General features: G+C 52.2%; 1 protein-coding gene across 4 annotated transcripts in view; it reads right to left on the bottom strand.

The window, feature by feature from the left end:
* The window catches only part of MLH1 (mutL homolog 1), a 41,064-nt gene extending 23,561 nt beyond the window's left edge, over window positions 1–17,503 (bottom strand). For 2 of the 4 annotated variants that reach the window (XM_029048979.1, XM_029048983.1), the window contains exons 1-6: window positions 17,353–17,503; window positions 9,760–9,850; window positions 9,269–9,367; window positions 7,764–7,837; window positions 5,810–5,882; window positions 1,280–1,371 (exon numbers count right to left, since the gene is read on the bottom strand). In XM_029048979.1, coding sequence (XP_028904812.1) covers window positions 1,280–1,371; window positions 5,810–5,882; window positions 7,764–7,837; window positions 9,269–9,367; window positions 9,760–9,850; window positions 17,353–17,468 — 545 coding nt within the window. In that variant the 5' untranslated portion in view covers window positions 17,469–17,503. Of the gene's footprint in view, window positions 1–1,279; window positions 1,372–5,809; window positions 5,883–7,763; window positions 7,838–9,268; window positions 9,368–9,759; window positions 9,851–12,292; window positions 12,443–17,352 lie in introns of those variants that run through there. The other 2 variants (XM_029048980.2, XM_029048981.2) reach the window with 2 other exon arrangements.
* Window positions 17,504–24,239: the final 6,736 nt, after the last annotated feature.

Genomic DNA, 24,239 nt, shown 5'->3' with positions numbered 1-24,239 from the left:
GGAGCACTGTACTAAGCACCTGGGAGAGTACGAGAAGCAGCGCGGCTCAGCGGAAAGAGCACGGGCTTTGGAGTCAGAGGTCATGAGTTCAAATCCCAGCTCTGCCACTTGTCAGCTGGGTGACTGTGGGCAAGTCACTTGACTTCTCTGGGCCTCAGTTCCCTCATCTGGAAAATGGGGATTAAGACCGTGAGCCCCCATGTGGGACAACCTGATTCCCCCGTGTCTCCCCCAGCGCTTACAACAGTGCTCCGCACATAGTAAGCGCTTAACAGATACCAACATTACTATTATTACGCTAGAACTATATAATAGGACACATTCCCTGTCCACAAGGAGTTTACGGTCTAGAGGGGAGCGGCCCCGCGCGAGCTGACCCAATCTCCCAAAGGAATAAAATGGAAGAATCATTCAATCGACTGATGGTATTTATTGAGCGCTCACTGTGTGCAGAGCACTGTGCTAAGCACCTGGGATGTGCAGCCAGAGAAGCAGCGTGGCTTATCAGATAGAGCACAGGCCCAGACAGGGAGAGGATCTGGGTCCTAATCCTGGCTCCGCCGCACGTCTGCTGTGTTGATCTTGGGCAAGTGACTTCACTTCTCTGTGCCTCAGTCACCCCATCTGTAAAAGGGGATTAAGAGCGTGAGCCCCACGTGGGACAGGGACTGTGTCCAACCTGATTAGCCCGTATCTACCCCGGTGCTTAGAACAGCGCTTGGCACCTAGAAAGCACTCTACAAGTATTATCATCATATTCCAACAGCCCGATACAACGGGACACGTTCCCCGCCCACAAGGAGCTCACAGTCTAGAGGGGGACGCGGTGTAAGAGTTGATCCCATCTTCCAAAGGAACGCAGTGGAGGAAGAGACCACTGTTAATGAAATGTCCGTCGCCTCGATTCTATTTATTTGCTCTTGTTTTAATGAGATGTCCATCCCCTCGATTCTATCGATTCCTATTGTTCTTGTCCGTCCGTCTCCCCCGATGAGACCGTAAGCGCGTCAGAGGGCGGGGACCGTCTCTACCTGTTCCCGCTTTGTACATTCCAGGCGCTTAGTACAGTGCTCTGCGCATAATAAGCGCTTAATAGATACTACCGAATGAATGAATGAATGAATGCTTCAGAGCCGTGGAAAGCGATTCGGTCCTTTAGTCTCTTTCATTCATTCACTCGATGCATTCGATCGTATTTACTGAGCGCTCGCTGTGTGCACGGCGCCGTACCAGGCGCTTAGGAAGGTACCAGACGACGATAAACGGACAAGGCCCGTACCTGCCGACGACGTCCAGGATCTTCCCGTACTCTTCGCTGGGATTTTTTAACGCTTTCCTCCTGGTGCCTACGTTGTAGAACAGGTCCTCGACCTGAGGAGGAGAAAGATTTTCTCGTGGAATCGGAAAGGCGCGAAGGCGAACCGCGCCCCCCCCCCCCGCCCCCCCCGGCCATTTCCAGATGGCTTCCCCGCCTCGCTCGTCCCCAGCCATCCTGGGGCCCTCCCATCCCCGTCCCAGTCCCCTTCCCAGAAACCTTGCCGGGAAAAGACGGGGGAGGAAAAACAAGGCAACGTCCAACTCCGCCACCCGCTGAGAGACTTCTGAAAATGAGCAAAAACACCCAGCCGACCGGCAGCGCCACCTTTTTTTACTTTTTTTAACTCGAAGCGCTCGGTAGGTGCCGGGCACCGTACTAAGCGCCGGGGTAGACGCAAGCTAACCGGGTTCGGGCACGGTCCGTCTCCCACAAGGGGCTCACAGACTTAATTCTCATTTGACGGAGGAGGAGGCGAGGCCCAGAGAAGTCAAGTGACTTGCCCGGGGTCCCCCTGGTGACAAGCGGCGGAGCCGGATTAGAACCCAGGTCCTCTGACTCGCCGGCCCGGGCTCTATCCACCGGGGCACGCTGCTCCCCGTTTCCATTTTCAGCTCGACGGCATGCCGGAGATGAAGTACTGAAGGGGCCGCAGAGCGGAGCCAACAGAGGAGCGGCGTGGCTCGGTGGAAAGAGCCCGGGCTCGGGAGTCAGAGGTCATGGGTTCGAATCCCGCCTCTGCCGCTTGTCAGCTGGGTGACCGCGGGCGAGTCGCTTAACTCCTCTGTGCCTCATCTGTAAAATGGGGATTAAAAAACTGTGAGCCCCACGCGGGACGCCCTGATGACCCTGTATCTACCCCAGCGCTTAGAACGGTGCTCCGCACAGAGTAAGCGCTTGACAGATACCAACATTAATCTAAAGCCCGCGGGGCCGCGGCCCAAGAGGCTGGTGCTGGTGGCGGAGGTGGTCTCCGGGTCGCCAGCCGGGAAACGCCCTAGATCTGCAGCCCCGCGCTTAGAGAAGCAGCACGGCCCAGTGGCTACGGCCCGGGGCCTGGGAGTGGAGGTTATTTTGTTAATGAGGTGTGTAGCTCCTCGATTCTATTTTTCTTGATGATGTCATCTTGTTTCCGTTTTGTTCTGTTTCGCTCCGCCGTCCGTCTCCCCCGTTTAGACCGTGAGCCCGTCATCGGGCAGGGATCGTCTCTCTCTGCTGCCGAATTGTCCGTTTCCGACCCAGAGCGACACCACGGACGCATGTCTCCCAGAACGCCCCGCCTCCATCCGCCATCGATCCGGTAGTGGATCCGGAGAGTCTTCTCGGTAAAAATCCGGAAGCGGTTTAGCGGCGCCTCCTTCCGCGCGGTCAACCCGAGTCTCCGCCCTCGACTCCCTCCCACGCCGCTGCTGCCCAGCAAAGGGAGCGTTTTAACTGGTAGCAGACGGCCTTCCACTCGCTGGCCACCGGCCGAGCTAGGAACGGAACGGACAGGCCTCCGCTTGACCCTCCTTCCCGTAGTCGAGCCTGGTAGGGGACTGGAAACTCCCCGGGTGCCAAACTGAGAGGGGCCTGGGAGAGTACGATACAAAATTAAGAGACACACTCCTTGGCCGCAATGAGTTTCCAGTCTAGAGGGGGGCTCCGTTCATTCAATAGTATTTACTGAGCGCTTACTATGTGCACAGCACTGTACTAAGCGCTTGGAATGGACAACGCGGCAACAGACGGAGACAATCCCTGCCCAATGACGGGCTTACAGTCTAACGGCTGCCCATTCCTCTACATCAGGCAGAAACTCCTGCCCATTGGCTTTAAGGTGCTCAATCAGCTTCCTTCTCCCCTGCTTATCTTCGCTCCTCTCCCACTTATTTACACGCCGCCGGCTGGCCCACTTTGCTCCTCCCACGCCCACCTCATTCCCCGCTCCCTTGTCGCTGAATTAGACTGTGAGCCCATCACTGGGAAGGGACTGCCTCTATCTGTCCACTCCCAGCGCTCGGTACAGTGCTCCGCGCCTAGTAAGCGCTCGATAAATACTACCGAACGAAGGAATGATTATCGCCGGTGGTCCGGCGGACCGCTGGGTACCCGGAGGGCCACTGATAGTGGCAAGATGCCGGCACCGAGTCCACGTCTACGTGGGGCAAACCATCCGGTCTTCCGGGGAAGAGAAACCGGATTCCGGCATCATCGAGTCTCTCAACAAAAGGCTTCCTCGAAACGCAATCGGTCTTATTTGCATCACCCAAAGAGGACCTTCCTCTGAAAAAGGATTCCCCGTTCCCACAGGCGATCGCTATTCTTATCATCAACTGCTGTCAAGTTGTTCCCGACTCACACGGATACGTCTTCTCCAGAACGTCCCGTCTTCTGCCATCATCTGTAACCTTGCTAAGTTACTCTGTTATCATTATTAATAATAACCGTTATTATTATTTTATCCGTCAAGTGCTTACAACGTGCCAGGCACTGTCCTGAGGAGCTGGGGTGGATACACAAGCAAATCAGGTTGGTCACGGCCCCCGTCCCGCAGGGGACTCACAGTCTTCATCCCCATTTTACAGATAAGGTAGCCGAGGCACAGGGAAGCGATGTGGCTTGCCCAAGGCCACACGGCAGACGAGTGGCAGGGCCGGGATGAGAGCCCACGACTCCCAGGCCAGTGCTCTGCTGATGATGTTGGTACTTGTTAAGCGCTTACCACGTGCAGAGCACCGTTCTAAGCGCTGGGGTAGATACAGGGTCATCGGGTCGTCCCACGGGAGGCTCACGGTTAATCCCCGTTTTCCAGATGAGGTCACTGAGGCCCAGAGAAGTGAAGTGACTCGCCCACAGTCACCCAGCCGCCGAGTGGCAGAGCCGGGAGTCGAACCCATGACCCCTGACTCCGAAGCCCGGGCTCCTTCCACTGAGCCACGCTGCTTCCGCTAGCCGCTATGCCACGTGTCTCCTTCTCGTTACACTCATTTTATCGTTATTACGGTTTCTAGCCACCTGGCTGCCGGTCTTCTTCTTCCACGTTTTCCCTGGACTCTTCCTAGCATTAGCGTCTTCTCCAGAAGACTAACACTAAGAGGAGGAAACCGTTGTATTTACAACCCCGGAAGAGGAATTTCTTCTGAAGGAGAACCACCGTCAGAGGAGAAGGAGGAGTTTCTGCAGGACTCTTCGATGAACCGGGAACTAAGGGGAGGAGGTGGCAGAGAATCCGGGTGTCGGCATTTCTCGAGCTATAAAAGTCTTTATCCAGGACCTGCTGTGGGCAGAGCGCTCTGCTAAGCGTTGGGAATTAGACACGGTCCTTATCCAGGCACCTAGCACTAACAAGCTGGTGGTCGCGGGGGGGGGGGTGCTTCGATACTAATAATAATGTTGGTATCTGTTAAGCGCTTACTATGTGCAGAGCACCGTTCGAAGCGCTGGGGATGATTCAGGGTCATCAGGTCGGCCCCCGTGAGGCTCACAGTTGATTTCCATTTTACAGATGAGGTCACCGAGGCACAGAGAAGTGACTTGCCCACAGTCAACGGCTGACGAGTGGCAGGGCCGGGAGTGGAACCCATGACCTCTGACTCCCAAGCCCGGGCTCTTTCCACCGAGCCACGCTGCTTCCCCTAAGGAGGATTTGCTGTCAGAGAAGCAGTGTGGCTTCACGGAGAGAGGCCGGGCCCGGGAGTCGGAAGGACCCGGCTCTAATCCCGGCTCCTCCTGTCAGCTGTGGGATCTCGGGCAAGTCGCCTCACTTCTCTGGGCCTCAGTTCCCTCATCTGTCAAATGGAGGTTACGAGCGTGAGCCCCATGGGGAGCCGGCATTGCGTCCGACCTGATTAAGCTGTATCTATCCCAGCGCCTAGAAGAGTGCCAGGCCAGAACAAGCACCGTGATTATCATCGGCCACGATCCCCTTCGGCAATGGCTCCAAGTGGGAGACGATCTAGTTACCCGAACCGGTCGGGGGGAACAGTGACCCCCTCGCTCCCGTCCTCCCTTCCGCCTGGACCTCCTTCCCCCCTCACGTCCGGCCGACCCCTGCTCACCCCAGCTTCGAGGGAAAGCAGCGTGGCTCGGTGGCCAGGTTCTCGTGCCCGAGGTCACACGACAGGCAAGTGGCGGACCCGTGACCTCCTGACCCCCGGGCCCACGCTCCACCCACCAGGCCACACGGCTTCCCCGGTGAGGATCAGAGTGCTTAAAGGGTAAGCGTACAGGAGGGACACAGAAAGGAAGGTGACTAGGGTAGGGAAACGAGGCCTCGGTCAGGGGAGGCCTGTTGACGGAGACGTTTTAGGAGGGTTTTGGAGATGGGGAGCGGCGGGGGGCTGGAGGCTACGGAGGAGGAGGGAGTTCCAGGTCAGAGGAAGGACGTGGGCGAGGAGTGCTGGCCGGCGACAGAGAGCTACGGCGAGTAGGCTGGCGTGACAGGAGCCAAGCGTGCGGGCTGGGCTGTCGCCCGAGAGGACCGTACCCCACAAGTTCCCGTCCCACACTTACCGTGATCAGGGTCCCCTGGTTCCCGGCGCAAGGTCTGGGGGGCGACTTCAGTTTGCCGTCGGAATAACTGGCTCTGGAAAGACAGAATCCTCGGTTGTCGACGGCCAAGACGTCCCGTCGCCGGTGCGTTCTGCAGAGCGCGTTAAAGTTACCGACAGCGAAACGGCCTGACCGTCTGAAGGCTGGAAGGTCTCTGGGGGCAGGGAGATGCCTACCGACTCCGTTTTGGCGCCATCAAGCAGCGGTGTTTACCGAGCACTTACTGCGTGCGGAAGAGTTTGGGAAAGTACGACAGACTCAGTAGACGCCCCCTGCCCACGGCGGGCTTACCGTCTAGAGGGAAAGACAGACGTTCACTTAAGTCATTTGCAGACACGTGCCTAATGGCTGTGGGGCTGAGGATGGGGGCGCCTACCAGACCCCCAAAGGGTATGATCCAAACTCACAGACATCACAGAAGAGAGGAGTCGCGGACAAGAGGGCTCATTTAGGGAAGGCCCCCTCGAGATGCGACCTTAATAACGCTTTGAAGGTGGGGAAGAGTAGCGGTCTGGCACAAACGAAGGCGGGAGGACGTGGGAAAGGGGTCGACGGTGAGACAGACGAGATCGGGGCCCAGCGAGCTGGCGCCCGAGGAGCGGAACGTGCGGGCTGGGCCGGAGTAGGAGATCGGAGAGGTGGGGTAGGAGGGTTTGAGCTGATTGAGGGCTTTAGAGAGTTTCCGTTGGATGCGGAGGTGGATGGGCAACCCCTGGAGGTTCTTCAGGACGGGCGAGACGTGGACTGAACTCTTCCTAGAAAAGCGATCCAGGCAGCAGAGTGAAGTATGGACCGGAGTGGGGAGAGACGGAAGGCAGGGAGGTGAGAAGTCAGGTGCGGGAGTCAAGGAGGGACAGGAGCTCGATTTGGGCAGGGAATGCGTCTGTTGTTGAAGCGTATTCTCCCAAGTGTTTTGCACAGCGTAAGCACTCCGTAAATACGACTGAATGAAGGAATAAGTACTTGGATCGGCTGAACTGACAGTTTGGTGGGAGGAAAGGGCAGAATTCAGTGACGGTGTGAAGGCAGAACTGACAGGGTCCGGTGCCAGACTGATAATGTGGGTTGCGTGAGAGGGATGAACTGAGGACAATGTCAAGGCTGCGGGCTTGTGAGGTAGGGAAGATAATAGCACTGTACTCTCCCAAGTGCTCAGAACAGTGCTCCGCCCACGGTGAGCCCTCAAAAAATTCCACTGCAGCCAGGCCTAGTGGAGAGAGCCCAGACCTAGGTTCTAAACCCTGATTCTGCCATTTGTCTGCCACGTGACCCTGGGCAAATCACTTCACAGTGCCTCAGCTATTTCTCTAATAGAAATAAATAATAATAACGGCATTTAAGCACTAACTATGTGTCAAGCACCGTGGTAGACACAAGCTAATCAGGTTCAACGCAGTCCCTGTCCCATATGGGGGTCAGGGTCTTAATCCCCATTTTACATCTGAGGAAACTGTGGCGCAGAGAAATTTAGTGACATGCAGTCCCTGTCCCATACGGGGGGGTCACGGTCTTAATCCCCATTTTACGTCTGAGGAAACCGTGGCGCAGAGAAATTTTAGGTCACGCGGCAGACGGGGGGGGCAGGGCCAATATTAGAACCAGGCTACCTCTGACTCCCCGGCCCCTGCTCTATCCACTTTAGGGCTGAGGGAGGGGCGAATAAAGGGAGCAAATCCAAGTGCAGGGGCGACGGGGCAGGGAACGGGAGAAGAGGAAATGAGGGCCCAGCCGGGGAGGTCAGGAGCCCGTTGGACGAAGAGCTCAGTACAGTGCCCCGCGCGAGGTAAGCACTCGATAGATACTAGGGATGGATTGACGCGGAAGGTCTTGCGCGGGCCCCGAGGGGGTTCGCCGCAGGAGGCCGGGAAGGGAAAGGCGGGCAGACGGAGGGCTCGCCCGACAGAGCCAGGCCTACCTGTAGGCACATTTGCCATCCGCCGTTTTCGTGGTCACCGTCACGTGGGCCACGTGACTTATGCTGGCCAGGGCCTGCCGGACAGGAAGGCGATCCGGTGTGAGTGCGGGCGAGGGTCACGCGTGCTCTCCCCGTCCGACCCTCCCCGCTCCAACCCGGGGGACCGGGGGCTCGGCGTTAGAAGCCACTACTCCGGACACGGTGCGATTCGGAAGCCTCGGTCTCCGCCGACGCCCACCCCGGCCCGTCCGACGTCGGAGGACTTCTCACCCCTTACTGGTTTCTCCGTCTCCTCTGTTCATCGTCATTATTATTATTACTGTATCGGTTAAGCGCTTACTATGCGTCAAACACCCTTCTATGCACTGGGGTGAATATGACCTAATCATATCGGACACAGTCCCTGTCCCACTTGGGGCTTACAGTCTTAACCCCGATTTTTATTACGGATGAGAGAACCGAGGAACAAAGAGGTGAAGTGACTTGCCCGAGGTCACGCAGCGGACACGTGGCAAAGCCGGGATTAGAACCCAGGTCCTTCTGCCTCCCAGGCCCGGGCCCCGCCCCCTGGGGCGCGCCGCCCGATGCGAGAGACAACCTCATCACCCCCCAGAGCTGTACCCCAACGTTAGGGCTGGGAGCTTGGCAGGTCCCACGGGGCCCGGCGGGAGAACCGGACATTTCAACGCTCACGGTCTGGGGTCTCCAAGTTCTGAGGTCTCAACTGGGAGAGGATCTGTGCCCCTGGGACTTAAAAACTGGTGGGTGGGGGCAAGAACTGACAGGGAAAGCTGAAAAGAACACCCCATCCCCCCCCCCAGAAATCCTCTATGGACTCAAGGCTGCCTCCTACGATTCCCAGGCAGCAACAGCAGCAATCATATCTATTGAGCGCTTACTGTGCGCAGAGCACTGTGTTAAGTGCCTCCAGACTGTAAGCTCACTGTGGGCAGGGAATGTGACTGCCAACTCCGTTGTGCTGTGCTCTCCTAAGTGCTTAGTACGGTACACCGTATACATTAAGTACTGAATAAATATCACCGATTGCTTGATTGGGAGAGTATTATATTGTACTCAGTGTATTAATCCAGCAAGAGGTCCCACAGCAGATAAGTCTGCTGTGTGCCTCTGGGCAAGTCACTCCGCTTCTCTGTGCCTCGGTGACCTCATCTGTAAAATGGGGATTAAGACCGCGAGCCCCACGTGGGACAACCTGATTACCCTGTATCTACGCCAGTGCTTGGAACAGTGCTTGGCACAGAGTAAGTGCTCAACAAATACCGTCATAATCATTATTATTATAATAAGGGGGTGAAACGGGGATTAGAAGCCAGGTCCTTCTGGCTCCGAGGCCGGGTGAATGGAACGGGCTGGTGGGGCCGAACTCGTTGCCCCGTCCGCCGTTCCAACGCAGGCGAGTGGCCACTTGCACGGCTTGTGCTTCCCTCGACTGGATCGTTTCCACGGTGCCCCAAAGATTGCGGAAATCAGCGTCTCCACCTCACCTCGCCCCTGAAGCCATAGGTAGAAATACTAGCCAGGTCTTCGAAAGACTGCAGCTTGCTTGTGGTGAACCTTTCACACACGATGGCCAAGTCGTCTTTCTGGAGGAGAAAAATAACACCCATCCGATCGGGTTGGCGCTGTGAGCGGGGAATCTGTTACACCGCTGTACCGAACTCTCCCGAGCGCTTAGGACAGTGCTCTGCACACAGTAAGCGCTCAATAAATACCATTGATGATGATTACTGAAGGTGCCCCTCTTAAAACTCAACCCTGAAGGGGAAACGCTGGTAGGAGGAAGTATTTTAAAACCAGCGGGAACTTTTCAACAACCGCCGCTCAATCGAGGCCTTTCCTTTTTTTCTTTTCATACGGCATCTGCTTAGCGCTTACTCTCCGCCAGGTACTGTACTGAGCGGCTGGAGTACATACCAGCTAATCACGCCAAAACACACAGCTGCCTGTGTATTATTCCCTCCCTGCTTTGGCTTACCCTGATTCCGGTGCCATTGTCTTGGATCTGAATTAATTTCAGCCCTCCTTCTTTAACCGTCACCTGGATACTTGTGGATTTGGCATCCAAGCTGTCAAATGAGGAAAATAAAAGTTGGCAGGCTGCAATTGAAGGGTTTTTTTTTTTGTTTTCAGATCATGCAATGAATTGAAATGACAAACCAGGACAATTTGGAATGTATTTCCCTGAAACTGATTACTTCTGGCCCGACTTGGTAGAACGTCTTCCTTCCCTCTACTGAAAATTTTCTTCAGTTGACACAGTAATGACGAGGAACGACGAGTGGGGCCTGTCAATAGGCATATTTGCTCCTCGGATACACACACCAAGCTCTATAGTTTTATTCTCTGCTACCTTCCTGCCCTGACCAGGGCTTGGAAACGAGGACCGTGAAAGGAAGACGTGATCCTCTCCACTTCCCAGGACGACTTTTTTTACATAATTATTCTTTCTCTTATTTTGGTCTCTGCTGAGTGCTTATTCCGTGTCAAGTGCCGTACTAAGTGCTGAGGTAGATACGAGTTAAGCAGGTTGGGCCCAGTCCCTGACCCACATGGGGCTCACAGTCTGAGTAGGAGGGAGAACAACTCTGGAAGGGACGGGGGCGAGGAGACAGATGCCAATTTCCTCTCAAAGGGGCACCAATAAAGAGGAAGGAAGGGAAGCAGCGTGACCTAATGGATAGAGCACGGGGCTGGGAGTCAGAAGGATCTGGGTTCTAATCCTGTCTCGACCATCCCGGGCAAGTCACTTCACTTCTCTGTGCCTTAGTTCCCTCATCTGTAAAATGGGGACTAAGACTACTGGGGGCCCCGTATGGGGACTGAGTCCACATTGATCAGCTTATATAAGAATACTACTAACGATGGCATTTGTTAAGCGCTTACTATGTGCAAAGCACTGTTCTAAGCGCTGGGAGGATACAAGGCCATCAGGTTGTCCCACGTGGGCTCACTCTCTTAATCCTTTTACAGACGGGGTAACTGAGGCACGGAGAAGTTAAGTGACTTGCCCCAAGTCACACAGCTGACGAGTGACTGATCCGGGATTCGAACCCATGACCTCCGACTCCCAAGCCCGTGCTCTTTCCACTGAGCCACACTGCTTCTCTATATCCGCCCCAGCGCTTAGAACAACGCCCAGCACATAGTCAGCGCCTAACAGATACCATTAAAAAAAAGGGAGTGGAAGCAAAAGAATAATGGTATTTATTAAGCGCTTACTATGTGCCGGGCAGCGTACTAAACGCCAGGGCGGACACGAACAAATCGGGTTGGACACAGTCCCCGTCCCACGAGGGCTCACGGCCTCAATCCCCATTTTACAGATGAGGCCACCGAGGCACCGAGTGGCCAAGCCACCTGGCCCGGGTCACCCGGCAGACAAGCGGTGGAGCCGGGATTAGAACCCACGACCTTCTGTGTCCCAGGCCGGGGCCCTCTCCACGGCACCACGCCGCTTGGGGGTCACAATGGTGAAAGAGTTGGAGGTGGAGCTAGGGTGGGTGGAAGAGGACGGTGACCGGTAACTGGAGCAGGCGGTGCCGGGAGACGACAGGGGCTTTGGGGAGAAAAAGGGATGGGGGAACGGCGCGTAAGCGGCGCCGAGGAGCAAGGAGAAGCCAATGCCTCCTATTTTCCCTGTGAGTCTCACCTTCCTCCCTCCTATCTTACCCCACTGATTTCCTAGCACAACGCAGCCCGCGCACTTCTCCCCTCTAACGCCAAGCTACTCGCTGCTCCTTGATCTCCCCTATCTCACCGCCGACCCCACGACCCGGCTCTGGCCTGGAACTCCCTCCCCCTTCCTAGCCGACGGACCATCGCTTCCCTCACCTTCAACCTTACCGAGATCCCATCTCCTCCAGGAGGCCTTCCCCGTCTGAGCCCTCCTTTCCTCTCCCTTCTGCTCCGCCCTTGGATTTCTACCCTTCATTCACCTGGCCCTGAGCCGCACAGCATTTACGCGCGCATCCGTGATTTATCTTAACGTCCGTCTCCCCCTCTAGACCGTAAGCTCGTTGTGAGCGGGGAACGCGTCCGTTCGTCGTTACGCCGTACTCCCCCACGTGCGTAGTAGGGTGTTTTGTACATGGCGCTCGATAAATATCACTGACCGGAGCTCCTGAGGCGGCCGGTCGGCATCTCCACGATGCCGCTGATTAACAGATACCATCTTTCTAATTATCATCTCTGTTATTCTGCTAGGGAGCTCCTCTGAGGCACCCGAGGTGGCTAGTTGGCATTTCCGAGATGCCACCGAGGTGCGGACACCACGGTTTTTATTATTGTTATTGTTATTACTGCCGTCATCGGTTTGGGAGCTCCTGTGCAGCTCCCGGGGTGGCGGATGAACATTTTCAAGATGCCGCCGATGAACGAATATCGAAATTTTAAATATCATCATCATCACCGTTGTCATCTCTTTGGGAGCTCCCCTGCGGGTCCCGGGGTGGCGGATTAACATTTTCAAGATGCCACTGATGAACAAATACCATAATTTTAATTATTACTATTATCGTCGCCGTTATCGCTTTGGGAGATCCTCTGCGGCTCCCCGGGGTGGCTGGTTGGCATTTCCAAGACGTCGCTGATCCGTTCATTCATTCGATCGTATTTAATTGAGCGCTCACTGTGTGCAGAGCACTATACTAGGCGCTTGGAAAATACAATTCAGCAACAAGGAGAGACAATCCCTGCTCACAATGGGCTCACAGTCTAGAAGGGGGAGACAGACAACAAAAGGAGTCAACAGGCATCAACGGCACCAATATAAACCCACTTAGAGACATATACACATCATTATTATAAACAGAATTATAAATATGTACATACGTCCCCAAGTGCTGTGGGGTGGGGGGGATAGAGCAAAGGGAACGAGGCGAGGCGATGGGGAGGGAAGGGGGGACTGATGAACAAGGACAATAATTTTTATCATCATCATCACCGTTATTCTGTTGGGGAGCTCCTCTCCGTTCCCCGGGGTGGCTAGTCGGCACGTCCAAGATGCCACCGTGACGAACAAATCTCCCAGTTTTTATCAGTATTATTGCTATTATTCTGTTTGGGAGCTCCTCTGCGGCTCCCGGCGTGGCGAGTTATCACGTCCAAGATGCCACGGATGAACAAATCCCACAATTTTTAACACTATTATCAGTGTTATCTGTTAGGGAGCTCCTCTGGGGTCCCGGGGTGGCGAGTTATCATATCCAAGATGCCCCTGACGAACAAACCCCACATTTTTATTATTATTATTGCTGTTTTCCTGTTGGGGAGCTCCCCCGCGCCTCCCAGGGTGGTCAGGCAGCACGTCCAAGATGCCACGGATGAACAAATCCCACGGTTTTTGATTATTCTCATTACTGCTGCTGTTTTCCTGTCCGGGAGCTCCTCCGCCTCACCCGGGGTGGCGAAGCTGCCACGGATTCATTCAATCCATTCGTTCCAACAGTATCCAGTGAGCGCTTCGTATGTGCCGAGCACTGGACTAAGCACTTGGAACGGACAATTCGGCGACAGCTAGAAACAGTCTCTGCCCAGGGACGGGCTCACATCCTAATCGGGGGAGACGGACGGACGAAGACAAGACAACTTAATCGCAATAAATAGAATCAAGGGGATGGCCACCTCATTAACGAAATAAATAGGGTCATAAATAATATAGACAGATGAGCACAGTGCTGAGGGGAGGGGAAGGGAGAGGGGGGAGAGAAAGGGGGAAAAGGTGAAGGGGGGGGCAGCAGAGGGAGCAGAGAGAAGCAGCGTGGCTCAGTGGCAAGAGCCCGGGCTTGGGAGGCGGAGGTCATGGGTTCGAATCCTGCCTCTGCCACCTGTCAGCTGGGTGACTGGGGGCAAGTCTCTTCACTTCTCTGGGCCTCGGTTACCTCATCTGTAAAAGGGGGATGAAGACCGTGAGCCTCACGTGGGACAACCTGATGACCCTGCATCTCCCCCAGCGCTTAGCACGGTGCTCGGCACATAGTAAGCGCTTAACAAACACCTACATTATTATTATTAAGTCACTTCACTCCTCTGGGCCTCAGTTCCCTCATCTGTAAAATGAGGCTGAAGACCGGGAGCCCCACGTGGGACAACCTGATGACCCTGAATCTCCCCCAGCGCTTAGAACGGTGCTCTGCACGTAGTAAGCGCTTAACAAATACCAACGGTATTATTATTAGCAGAGGGAAAAGGGGAAGCTCAGTTTGGGAAAGCCTCTTGGAGGAGATGAGGTCTCAAGCAATCCCACAATGATTGCTGCTATTATTATTATATCCCAATGATTGCTGGGTTTTTATTATTATTATTATCATTATTTCCCACAATGATTGCTGCTATTATTATTATTATTATTATATCCCACACTGATTGCTGCTATTATTATTATTTTATTATTATTATATCCCACACTGATTGCTGCTATTATTATATCCCACAATGATTACTGCTATTATTATTACACCTCACAATGATTGCTATTATTATTATACCCCACAATGATTGCTGTTATTAGTATTATTAATATATCCCACAACTGCTGCTATCATTATTATTATTATTATTATTATTATATCCCACGATGATCGCTATTACTATTATATCCCACAATGATTGCTGCTACTGTTGTTATTATTATTATATCCCACAATGATTGCTATTATTATTCTTATATCCCACAATGATTGCTATTATTATTATATCCCACAATGACTGCTGCTATAATCATTACTATTATTGCCATTATTATTACATCCCACAATGATTGCTGCTATTATTATTATTATAATATCCCACAATGATTGCTGTTATTATTATTTCCCACAATGATTGCTATTATTATTTCCCACAATGATTGCTGTTATTATTATTATTATAATCCCACAATGATTGCTATTATCATTATAACCCACAATGATTGCTGTTATCATTATTACTATATCCCACAATGATTGCTATTATAATTATTATTACTATATCCCACAATGATTGCTATTATTATATTATTTCCCACAACGATTGCTGCTATTATTTCCCACAATGATTGCTATTATTATTTCCCACAATGATTGCTATTATTATTATTACTATAATATCCCACAATGATTGCCATTATTATTATTATTATATCCCACAATGATTGCTGCTATTATCATTATGATGATATCCCACGATTGCCATTATTATCATTGTTATTATTTTGATGATGATATCCCACAATGATTGCCATTATTATTATTATATCCCACAATGATTGCTGCTATTATTATGATATCCCACAATGATTGTCATTATTATTATTATTATTATTATTATTATTATTATTATTATCATCATATCCCACCATGATTGCTGCTATTATGATGATACCCCAAAATGATTGTCATTATTATCATTATTATAATTACATCCCACAATGATTGCCATTATTATTATGATGATGATATCCCACAATGATTGTCACTATCATTATTATTAATATTATTATTATATCCCACCATGATTGCTGCTATCATTATGATGATGATATCCCACAATGATTGTCATTATTATTATTATTGTTATTATTATATCCCACCATGATTGCTGCTATCATTATTATGATGATATCCCACAATGATAGTCATTATTATCATTATCATTATTATCATTACATCCCACAATGATTGCCATTATTATGATGATATCCCACCATGATTGCTGCTATTATTATGATGATATCCCACAATGATTGTCATTATAATAATGTTGGCATTTGTTAAGCGCTTACTATGTGCCGAGCACTGTTCTAAGCGCTGGGGTAGACACAGGGTAATCCAGTTGTCCCACGTGGGGCTCACGGTCTTAATCCCCATTTTACAGATGAGGTAACTGAGGCACCGAGAAGTCAAGTGACTCGCCCAAAGTCACACGGCTGACGAGTGGCAGAGCCTGGATTCGAACCCATGACCTCTGACTCCCAAGCCCGTGCTCTTTCCACTGAGCCACGCTGCTTCTCTATTATTGTTATTATTATTATTATATCCCACCATGATCGCTGCTATCATTAGGATGATGCTATCCCACAATGATTGTCATTATTATCATCATTATCATTACATCCCACAATGATTGCCATTACTATGACGATATCCCACAATGATAGTCATTATTATTATTATCATATCCCGCCATGATCGCTCCTATCATTAGGATGATGATATCCCACAATGATTGTCATTATTACCATTATCATTACATCCCACAATGATTGCCATTATTATGATCATATCGCACCATGATTGCTGCTATTATCATTATGATGATATCCCACAATGATTATCACCATTTTATTATTATTATTATCATATCCTACCATGATCGCTGCTATCATTAGGATGATGCTATCCCACAATGATTGTCATTATCATCATCATTATCATTACATCCCACAATGATTGCCATTACTATGATGATAACCCACAATGATAGTCATTATTATTGTTATTATTATTATATCCCACCATGATCGCTGCTATCATTAGGATGATGCCATCCCACAATGACTGTCATTATTATCATCATTATCATTACATCCCACAATGATTGCCATTATTAGGACGATATCCCACAATGATAGTCATTATTATCATTATTATCATATCCCACCATGATCGCTCCTATCATTAGGATGATGATATCCCACAATGATTGTCATTATTATCATCATTATCATTACATCCCACAATGATTGCCATTATTAGGACGATATCCCACAATGAGAGTCATTATTATTGTTATTATTATTATATCCCACCATGATCGCTGCTATCATTAGGATGATGCTATCCCACAATGATTGTCATTATCCTCATCATTATCATTACATCCCACAATGATTGCCATTACTATGATCATATCGCACCAAGATTGCTGCTATTATCATTATGATGATATCCCACAATGATTATCACCATTTTATTATTATTATTATTATTATCATATCCCACCATGATCGCTCCTATCATTAGGATGATGCTATCCCACAATGATTGTCATTATCCTCATCATTATCATTACATCCCACAATGATTGCCATTATGAGGATGCTATCGCACCACGATTGCTGCCATCATCACTACAGTCTCCCACCCTGCTGTCTGCTGTTGCTATTACGATTTACTTCCCAAGCAGCGTGGCTCAGTGGAAAGAGCACGGGCTTTGGAGTCAGGGCTCATGAGTTCGAATCCCGGCTCTGCCACTTGTCGGCTGTGTGACTGTGGGCGAGTCACTTCACTTCTCTGTGCCTCAGTTCCCTCATCTGTAAAATGGGGATGAAGACTGTGAGCCCCACGTGGGACAACCCGATTCCCCTATGTCTACCCCAGCGCTTAGAACAGTGCTCGGCACATAGTAAGCGCTTAACAAATACCAACATTATTATTATTATTATTCTAACAGTAACCGTTGGCCCTCCTTCCCAGGATGCCCCGGGGCGGCGGTCACGTGACCGGGGGGACTTCCGGGAGCGCCGGGGGGGGGGCCGGGGGAGAGAGAGAGAGAGCGCGCGCCCCTCCCGCGCGCCCTCCCGCCTCACCAGTTCTCTATCATCTCCTTGATGGCGTTGGCGGGGCGCTGGATGACCTCCCCGGCGGCGATGCGGTTGACCACGGCCTCGTCCAGCCGCCGGATGACGCCGGCTACCAGCGCCATGGCGGAGCGCGCGCGGGAGCGCGGGAAGGAGCCGCCGGGCGGGGGGGAGGGGGGGCGGGGGAAGGGCGCGCGGCCCGCTCGGCCAATGGCGGGGCCCCGCGCGGGTCACGTGCGGCCGGGGCGCCTCCTCATTGGACGCCGATGACGTCGCCCCGCCTCGGCCCGAGGGAGGGCGCGCGAGAGCAAGCAGCGTGGAGGGGGGTGGGGGGGGGGGGGGGGAAAGAGCCCGGCCTGGGCAGGCGCAGGTCATGGGTTCGAATCCCGCCTCCGCCACTCGTCAGCTGGGGCACCTTAATGTCGGTATTTGTGAAGCGCTTCCTCTGTGCCGAGCACCGTTCTAAGCGCTGGGGTAGACCCAGGGGAATCAGGTCGTCCCACGTGGGGCTCCCGGTCTGCATCCCCATTTGACAGATGAGAGAACTGAGGCACAGAGAAGTGAAGTGACTCGCCCACAGTCACACAGCTGACAAGTGGCCGAGCTGGGATTCGAACCCATGACCTCCCAAGCCCGGGCTCTTTCCACGGAGCCACGCTGCTTCTGGACCTTGGGCCAGCCACTTCCCTGCGCCTCAGTGACCTCATCTGGGCAATGGGGATGAAGACGGGGAGCCTCGCGGGGGGCAACCTGATTCCCGGTAGTAATAATAACCAGAATGTTGGTATTTGTTAAGCGCTGACTATGTGCAGAGCACTGTTCTAAGCGCTGGGGAAAGGGTCAACAGGTTGTCCCCCGTGAGGCTCACAGTTAATAATAATAATAATAATGTTGGTATTTGTTAAGCGCTGACTACGTGCAAAGCACTGTTCCAAGCGCTGGGGGAGATACAAGCCGCGTGGCTCGGTGGAAGGAGCCTGGGCTGGGGAGTCCGAGGTCCTGGGTTCGAATCCTGGCTCCGCCACTCAGCCGGCTGGCTGCGGGCAAGTCACCTCTCTGGGCCTCAGTGACCTCATCTGGAAAATGGGGATTAACTGTGAGCCTCACGTGGGACGACCTGATTCCCCTGTAATAATAATAACGTTGGTATTTGTTAAGCGCTTACTATGTGCCGAGCACTGTTCTAAGCGCTGGGGGGGGAGACAGGGTCGTCAGGTTGTCCCACATTCATTCATTCATTCAATAGTATTTATTGAGCGCTTACTATGTGCAGAGCACTGTACTAAGCGCTTGGGATGAACAAGTCGGCACGAGTCTCCCAGTTAATCCCCATTTTACAGATGAGGTCACTGAGGCACAGAGAAGTTAAATGACCCCCAGCGCTTAGAACAGTGCTCTGCACATAGTAAGCGCTTAACAAACACCAACTTTTTTTTTTTCCTCGGTCCCTCGGCTCCCTCATCTGTCAAAAGGGGACTAAGACTGTGAGCCTCATGTGGGACCACCTGATGACCTCGTAATAATAATAATAATAATAATGTTGATATTTGTTAAGCGCTTACTATATGTGCAGAACACTGTTCTAAGCGCTGGAGAGGATACGAGGTGATCAGTTTGTCCCACGTGAGGCTCACAGTCTTCATCCCCGTTTTACAGATGAGGTCACCGAGGCCCGGAGAAGTGAAGTGACTTGCCCACAGTCCCACAGCTGACGAGTGGCGGAGCTGGGATTCAGACCCGTGACCGTAGCTACCCCAGCGCCTAGAACAGTGCTTGGCACATAGTAAGCGCTTAACAAATGCCTACATTATTATTATTATTATTATTAAGTCACTTCACTTCTCTGGGCCTCAGTTCCCTCCTCTGTCAAATGGGGATTCAGGCTGTGAGCCTCTTGTGGGACAACTTGATGACCCCGTATCTCCCCCAGCGCTTAGAACAGTGCTCAGCACATAGTAAGCGCTTAACAAATATCAACATTATCATTATCTTTTGGCTTTGGAGTCAGAGGTCATGAGTTCGAATCCCGGCTCTGCCACTTGTCAGCTGTGGGACTGTGGGCAAGTCACTTCACTTCTCTGAGCCTCAGTTACCTCATCTGTAAAATGGGGAGTAAGACTGTGAGCCTCACGTGGGACAACCGGATTACCCTGTATCTACCCCAGCGCTTAGAACAGTGCTCTGCACATAGTAAGCGCTTAACAAATACCAACAAATACCAACATTATTATTATTATTATTGTCACTTCACTTCTCAGGTCCTCAGTTCCCTCATCTGTCAAATGGGGATTCAGACTGTGAGCCTCTCGTGGGACAACCTGATTGCCCTGTATCTACCTCAGCGCTTAGAACGGTGCTCGGCACATAGTAAGCGCTTAACAAATACCAACATTATTATTATTATTATTAAGTCACTTCACTTCTCGGGTCCTCAGTTCCCTCACCTGTCAAATGGGGATTGAGAGTGTGAGCCTCACGTGGGACCACCCGATGACCCCGTATCTCCCCCAGTGCTGAGAACGGCGCCCGGCACATAGTAAGCGCTTAACAAATACCAACGTTATTATTATTAAGGGCGGGATTCCGGCGACGGGGGCTTCCTGAAGGAGTGCATCGTGTGCCTGGCACGCGGGGCTGCCCGACCAGGCCCGGACGCTCGATCTCCGGGCCCAGGCGCGCCCGGCCCCGCCGCCCCCGAGGGCCCCCGTCCCCGTCCCCGGATGACCCGGCGGTCTTCGGCCACGAGCGGCAGCTGCTGGACGTCGTCCGCGCCGTCGACGGGGACTTGGAGGCCCGTCAGTGGTATTTATTGAGCGCTCCCTACGCGCAGAGCGATGAGCACTTGGAATGGACAGTTGGGCGACAATTTGGCAATCTGTAAATCCCCCTTTTTACAGATGAGGTAACTGAGGCCAGAGAAGTGAAACGACCCGGTCACGCACAGCAGACGGGGGGGGGGGCGGAGCCGGGATTAGAACCCAGGTCCTTCCGACCTCCAGACCCGTGTTCTACCCGCCAGGTCACGCTGCTCCTCTACCTGATTTTGCCCTTCTGTGTCCGTCTGCGACGACACCGATATACACGCGGGTTTACAGCTCTGCGCTGTCACCCGACACCCTCGTGTGGGTTACGCACCCAAAGCTACAGAGCGTTATCCGGCGGACGGGCGACCGGGGCTCCCGGCTACCCGTTTTGTCACCCGCGTGGCGCTTCTTGCCCCCCGCCGGCCGCGGCTCGATTTGCCCAGAGTGGCGTGAGCAAGGAGTCGAGACCTGGGTTCCAATCCCGACCCCGCCGCTTTCGCCTGCTGCGGGACCCCGGGTGAGGCGCTTAACTTCCCTGGGCCTTTTGTTCCTCCTCTTTAAAGCGTGTGTGTCCGGGGAGGGGAAATCAAATCATTCGATCGTATTTATTGAGTGCTTACTGTGTGCAGAGCACTGTACTAAGCGCTCCGGGGGAGTGCAATAGAATAATATACCGGATACGTTCCCTACCCGTTCTCTCCCACTGCACATAACACCTGGCACAGGGCTCGGCGGAGCGGAGCTGCCTCACGGAGGCCGTCGTCGCCGGTCGCGTTGGAGGGGAAGCCGTTTGAAGGAAGTTTCCTCCTGGGGCTCTTTGAGAGGGGCACTAGTCTGTTATCTGTTGCCGACTTATATATTTCCATCACCCTATTTATTTTGTTAATGAATTGTACGTCGCCTCGATTCTATTCAGTCGCCATCGGCTTTTACGAGACGTCCTTCCCCTCGACTCTATCGATCGCCATCGTTCTCGTCCGTCCGTCTCCCCCGATCGGACCGTGAGCCCGTCGGACGGCGGGGGCCGGCTCTATCCGTTGCCGACTCGTTCATCCCAAGCGCTTAGTCCAGTGCTCTGCCCATCGTAAGCGCTCAGTAAATGCCATTGGATGAATGAATGAATGACTTGTTCATTCCAAGCGCCCAGTCCAGTGCTCTGCCCATCGTAAGCGCTCAATAAATACTACTGAATGAATAGTTGTTGGGAGGTGATTTTCTTCTAGAATTTGGAGGCCTCCCTCCCGCTCCCCCCACACTCGCACGCCCGCTCTTATCCGTTTGAGGCAGCCCTTGTGAAAACACGCGTGGCTGAATTCCAAGAGGGCTTATTATCCCCCAGACCACAGCGTCGTCGGGACCCCGGTTGCCCGGGGCAGCATCGAGGAAGGGGGACCCTCACGTTCTCCCCCCACCGCGACACCTCGGCTCAGGCTTCCTTTCGTATTGGAAATGGAAGGATTTTTCTCGTTCCTTTCGCCGCCGACTCCCTTCCACGTCGGACGGCCGTTGCCCACGGCAGGTTCCGTCGGTCGCGTTTACTGAGCACTTCCTGTGTGCGGAGGACTGTACTGAGCACTTGGGGGGATAGACGGACTCGGTAGACGCCGACGGACATCCATAGAGATAAATTATGGTTGGGCGTCGGTGGTGTCTATTGAGCGCTACGTGCGGAGCTTGGGAGAGAACAGAATGACATCGATAGAAATAAAATAAACTGTGGTATTTGTTAAACGCTTACTCTGTGCAAAGCACTGTTCTAAGCGCTGGGGGATACCAGGTGATCAGGTTGTCCCACGTGGGGCTCACGTTGGTTTTTTTTTTCAATCCCCATTTGACAGATGAGGTCACTGAGGCACAGAGAAGTTAAGTGACTTGCCCAAGGTCCCACAGCTGACTAGCGGCGGAGCCGGGATTAGAACCCGTGACCTTTGACTCCCAAGCCCGCGCTCTTTCCACTGAGCCACGCTGCTTCTCTATTATAGATGGGTGTCAGTGGTATTTATTGAGCGCTGACTATGTGCAGAGCTCGGGAGAGAACAGAATGACATCGATCGAGATAAATTATGGATGGGTGTCGGCGGTATCTATTGAGCGCTACTATGTGCAGAGCTCGGGAGAGAACAGAATGACATCGATCGAGATAAATTATGGATGGGTGTCAGCGGTATCTATTGAGCGCTACTATGTGCAGAGCTCGGGAGAGAACAGAATGACATCGCTAGAGATAAATTTATGGGATGGTGTCAGCGGTATCTATTGAGCGCTACTATGTTGCAGAGCTCAGGAGAGAACAGAATGACATCGCTAGAAGATAAATTATGGATGGTGTCAGCGGTAATCCTATTGAGCGCTACTATGTGCAGAGCTCGGGAGAGAACAGAATGACATCGCTAGAGGATAAATTATGGATGGTGTCAGCCGGTATCTATTGAGCGCTACTATGTGCAGAGCTCGGGAGAGAACAGAATGACATCGATCGAGATAAATTATGGATGGGTGTCAGCGGTATCTATTGAGCGCTACTATGTGCAGAGCTCGGGAGAGAACAGAATGACATCGCTAGAGATAAATTATGGATGGTGTCAGCGGTATCTATTGAGCGCTACTATGTGCAGAGCTCGGGAGAGAACAGAATGACATCGCTAGAGATAAATTATGGATGGTGTCAGCGGTATCTACTGAGCGCTACTATGTGCAGAGCTCGGGAGAGAACAGAATGACATCGATCGAGATAAATTATGGATGGGTGTCAGCGGTATCTATTGAGCGCTACTATGTGCAGAGCTCGGGAGAGAACAGAATGACATCGCTAGAGATAAATTATGGATGGTGTCAGCGGTATCTATTGAGCGCTACTATGTGCAGAGCTCGGGAGAGAACAGAATGACATCGATCGAGATAAATTATGGATGGGTGTCAGCGGTATCTATTGAGCGCTTACTATGTGCAGAGCACCGTTCTGAGCACTGGGGTAGATACAGGGTCATCGGGTCGTCCCACGTGAGACTCCCAGTTAATCCCCATTTTCCAGATGAGGTCCCTGAGGCCCAGTGAAGTGACTCGCCCACAGTCACACAGCTGACCAGCGGCAGAGCCGGGAGTCGAACCCATGTCCTCCGACTCCGAAGCCCGGGCTCTTTCCACTGAGCCAGGCGGCGCTCGATAAATACTACTGAATGAATGAATGCACACGGTAAACGCTCAATAAATATAATCGATCTGACTAATATCACTGGCCAGTTGAACTTTCCCGTCTCCCCCGCTTCTGCCCAAGCGATAATCTTTTGATGTTCCTTATAAGATTATAAGATTCTCGTAATCCTGGCACGGTCCTTCTGGTATTTTTTTCTTTAAAGGGTATTTGGTAAGCGCTCACTAGGTGCCGGGCACTCGACTGAGTGCTGGGATTAGATACAAGCTAATCGTGTTGGACGCAAAGGAGGCTCCCGGCCTTCACACAGCAGACAGGTGGCCCCGTCGGGATTAGAACTCAGGTTCTTCCGATTCCCGGCCCCTCGCGCTATCCCTTAGGCCGGCCTGCTTTTGACATTGGGAAGCAGCGTGGCTCGGTGGAAAAGAGCCCGGGCTTCGGAGTCAGAGGTCATGAGTTCGACTCCCGGCTCTGCCACTTGTCAGCTGTGTGACTGTGGGCGAGTCACTTCACTTCTCTGGGCCTCAGTGACCTCATCTGGAAAATGGGGATTAACTGTGAGCCCCACGGGGGACAACCTGATTCCCCTATGTCTACCCCAGCGCTTAGAACAGTGCTCTGCACATAGTAAGCGCTTAACAAATACCAAGATGACTATTATTATTAGAACCCGGAGGGGGGGAAAGACATTAAAATAAATTCCAGAGAGGGGAAACGAGGGTGGATAACGGAGAGCTCTCTGGGCAGGGAACCTGTGCCTCAGTGACCTCATCTTTAAAATGGGGATTGAGACTGTGAGCCCCACGTGGGACAACCTGATTCCCCTGTGTCTACCCCAGCGCTTAGAACAGTGCTCTGCACATAGTAAGCGCTTAACAAATACCAACATTATTATTATTATTACATTCACTTCCTACTTCCCAGGATGGCCACAGATACGC

Source organism: Ornithorhynchus anatinus, chromosome 21 (assembly GCF_004115215.2).
Source record: "Ornithorhynchus anatinus isolate Pmale09 chromosome 21, mOrnAna1.pri.v4, whole genome shotgun sequence".
Lineage (NCBI taxonomy): Eukaryota > Metazoa > Chordata > Mammalia > Monotremata > Ornithorhynchidae > Ornithorhynchus > Ornithorhynchus anatinus.
This window is presented reverse-complemented; position numbering and strand designations above follow the sequence as displayed.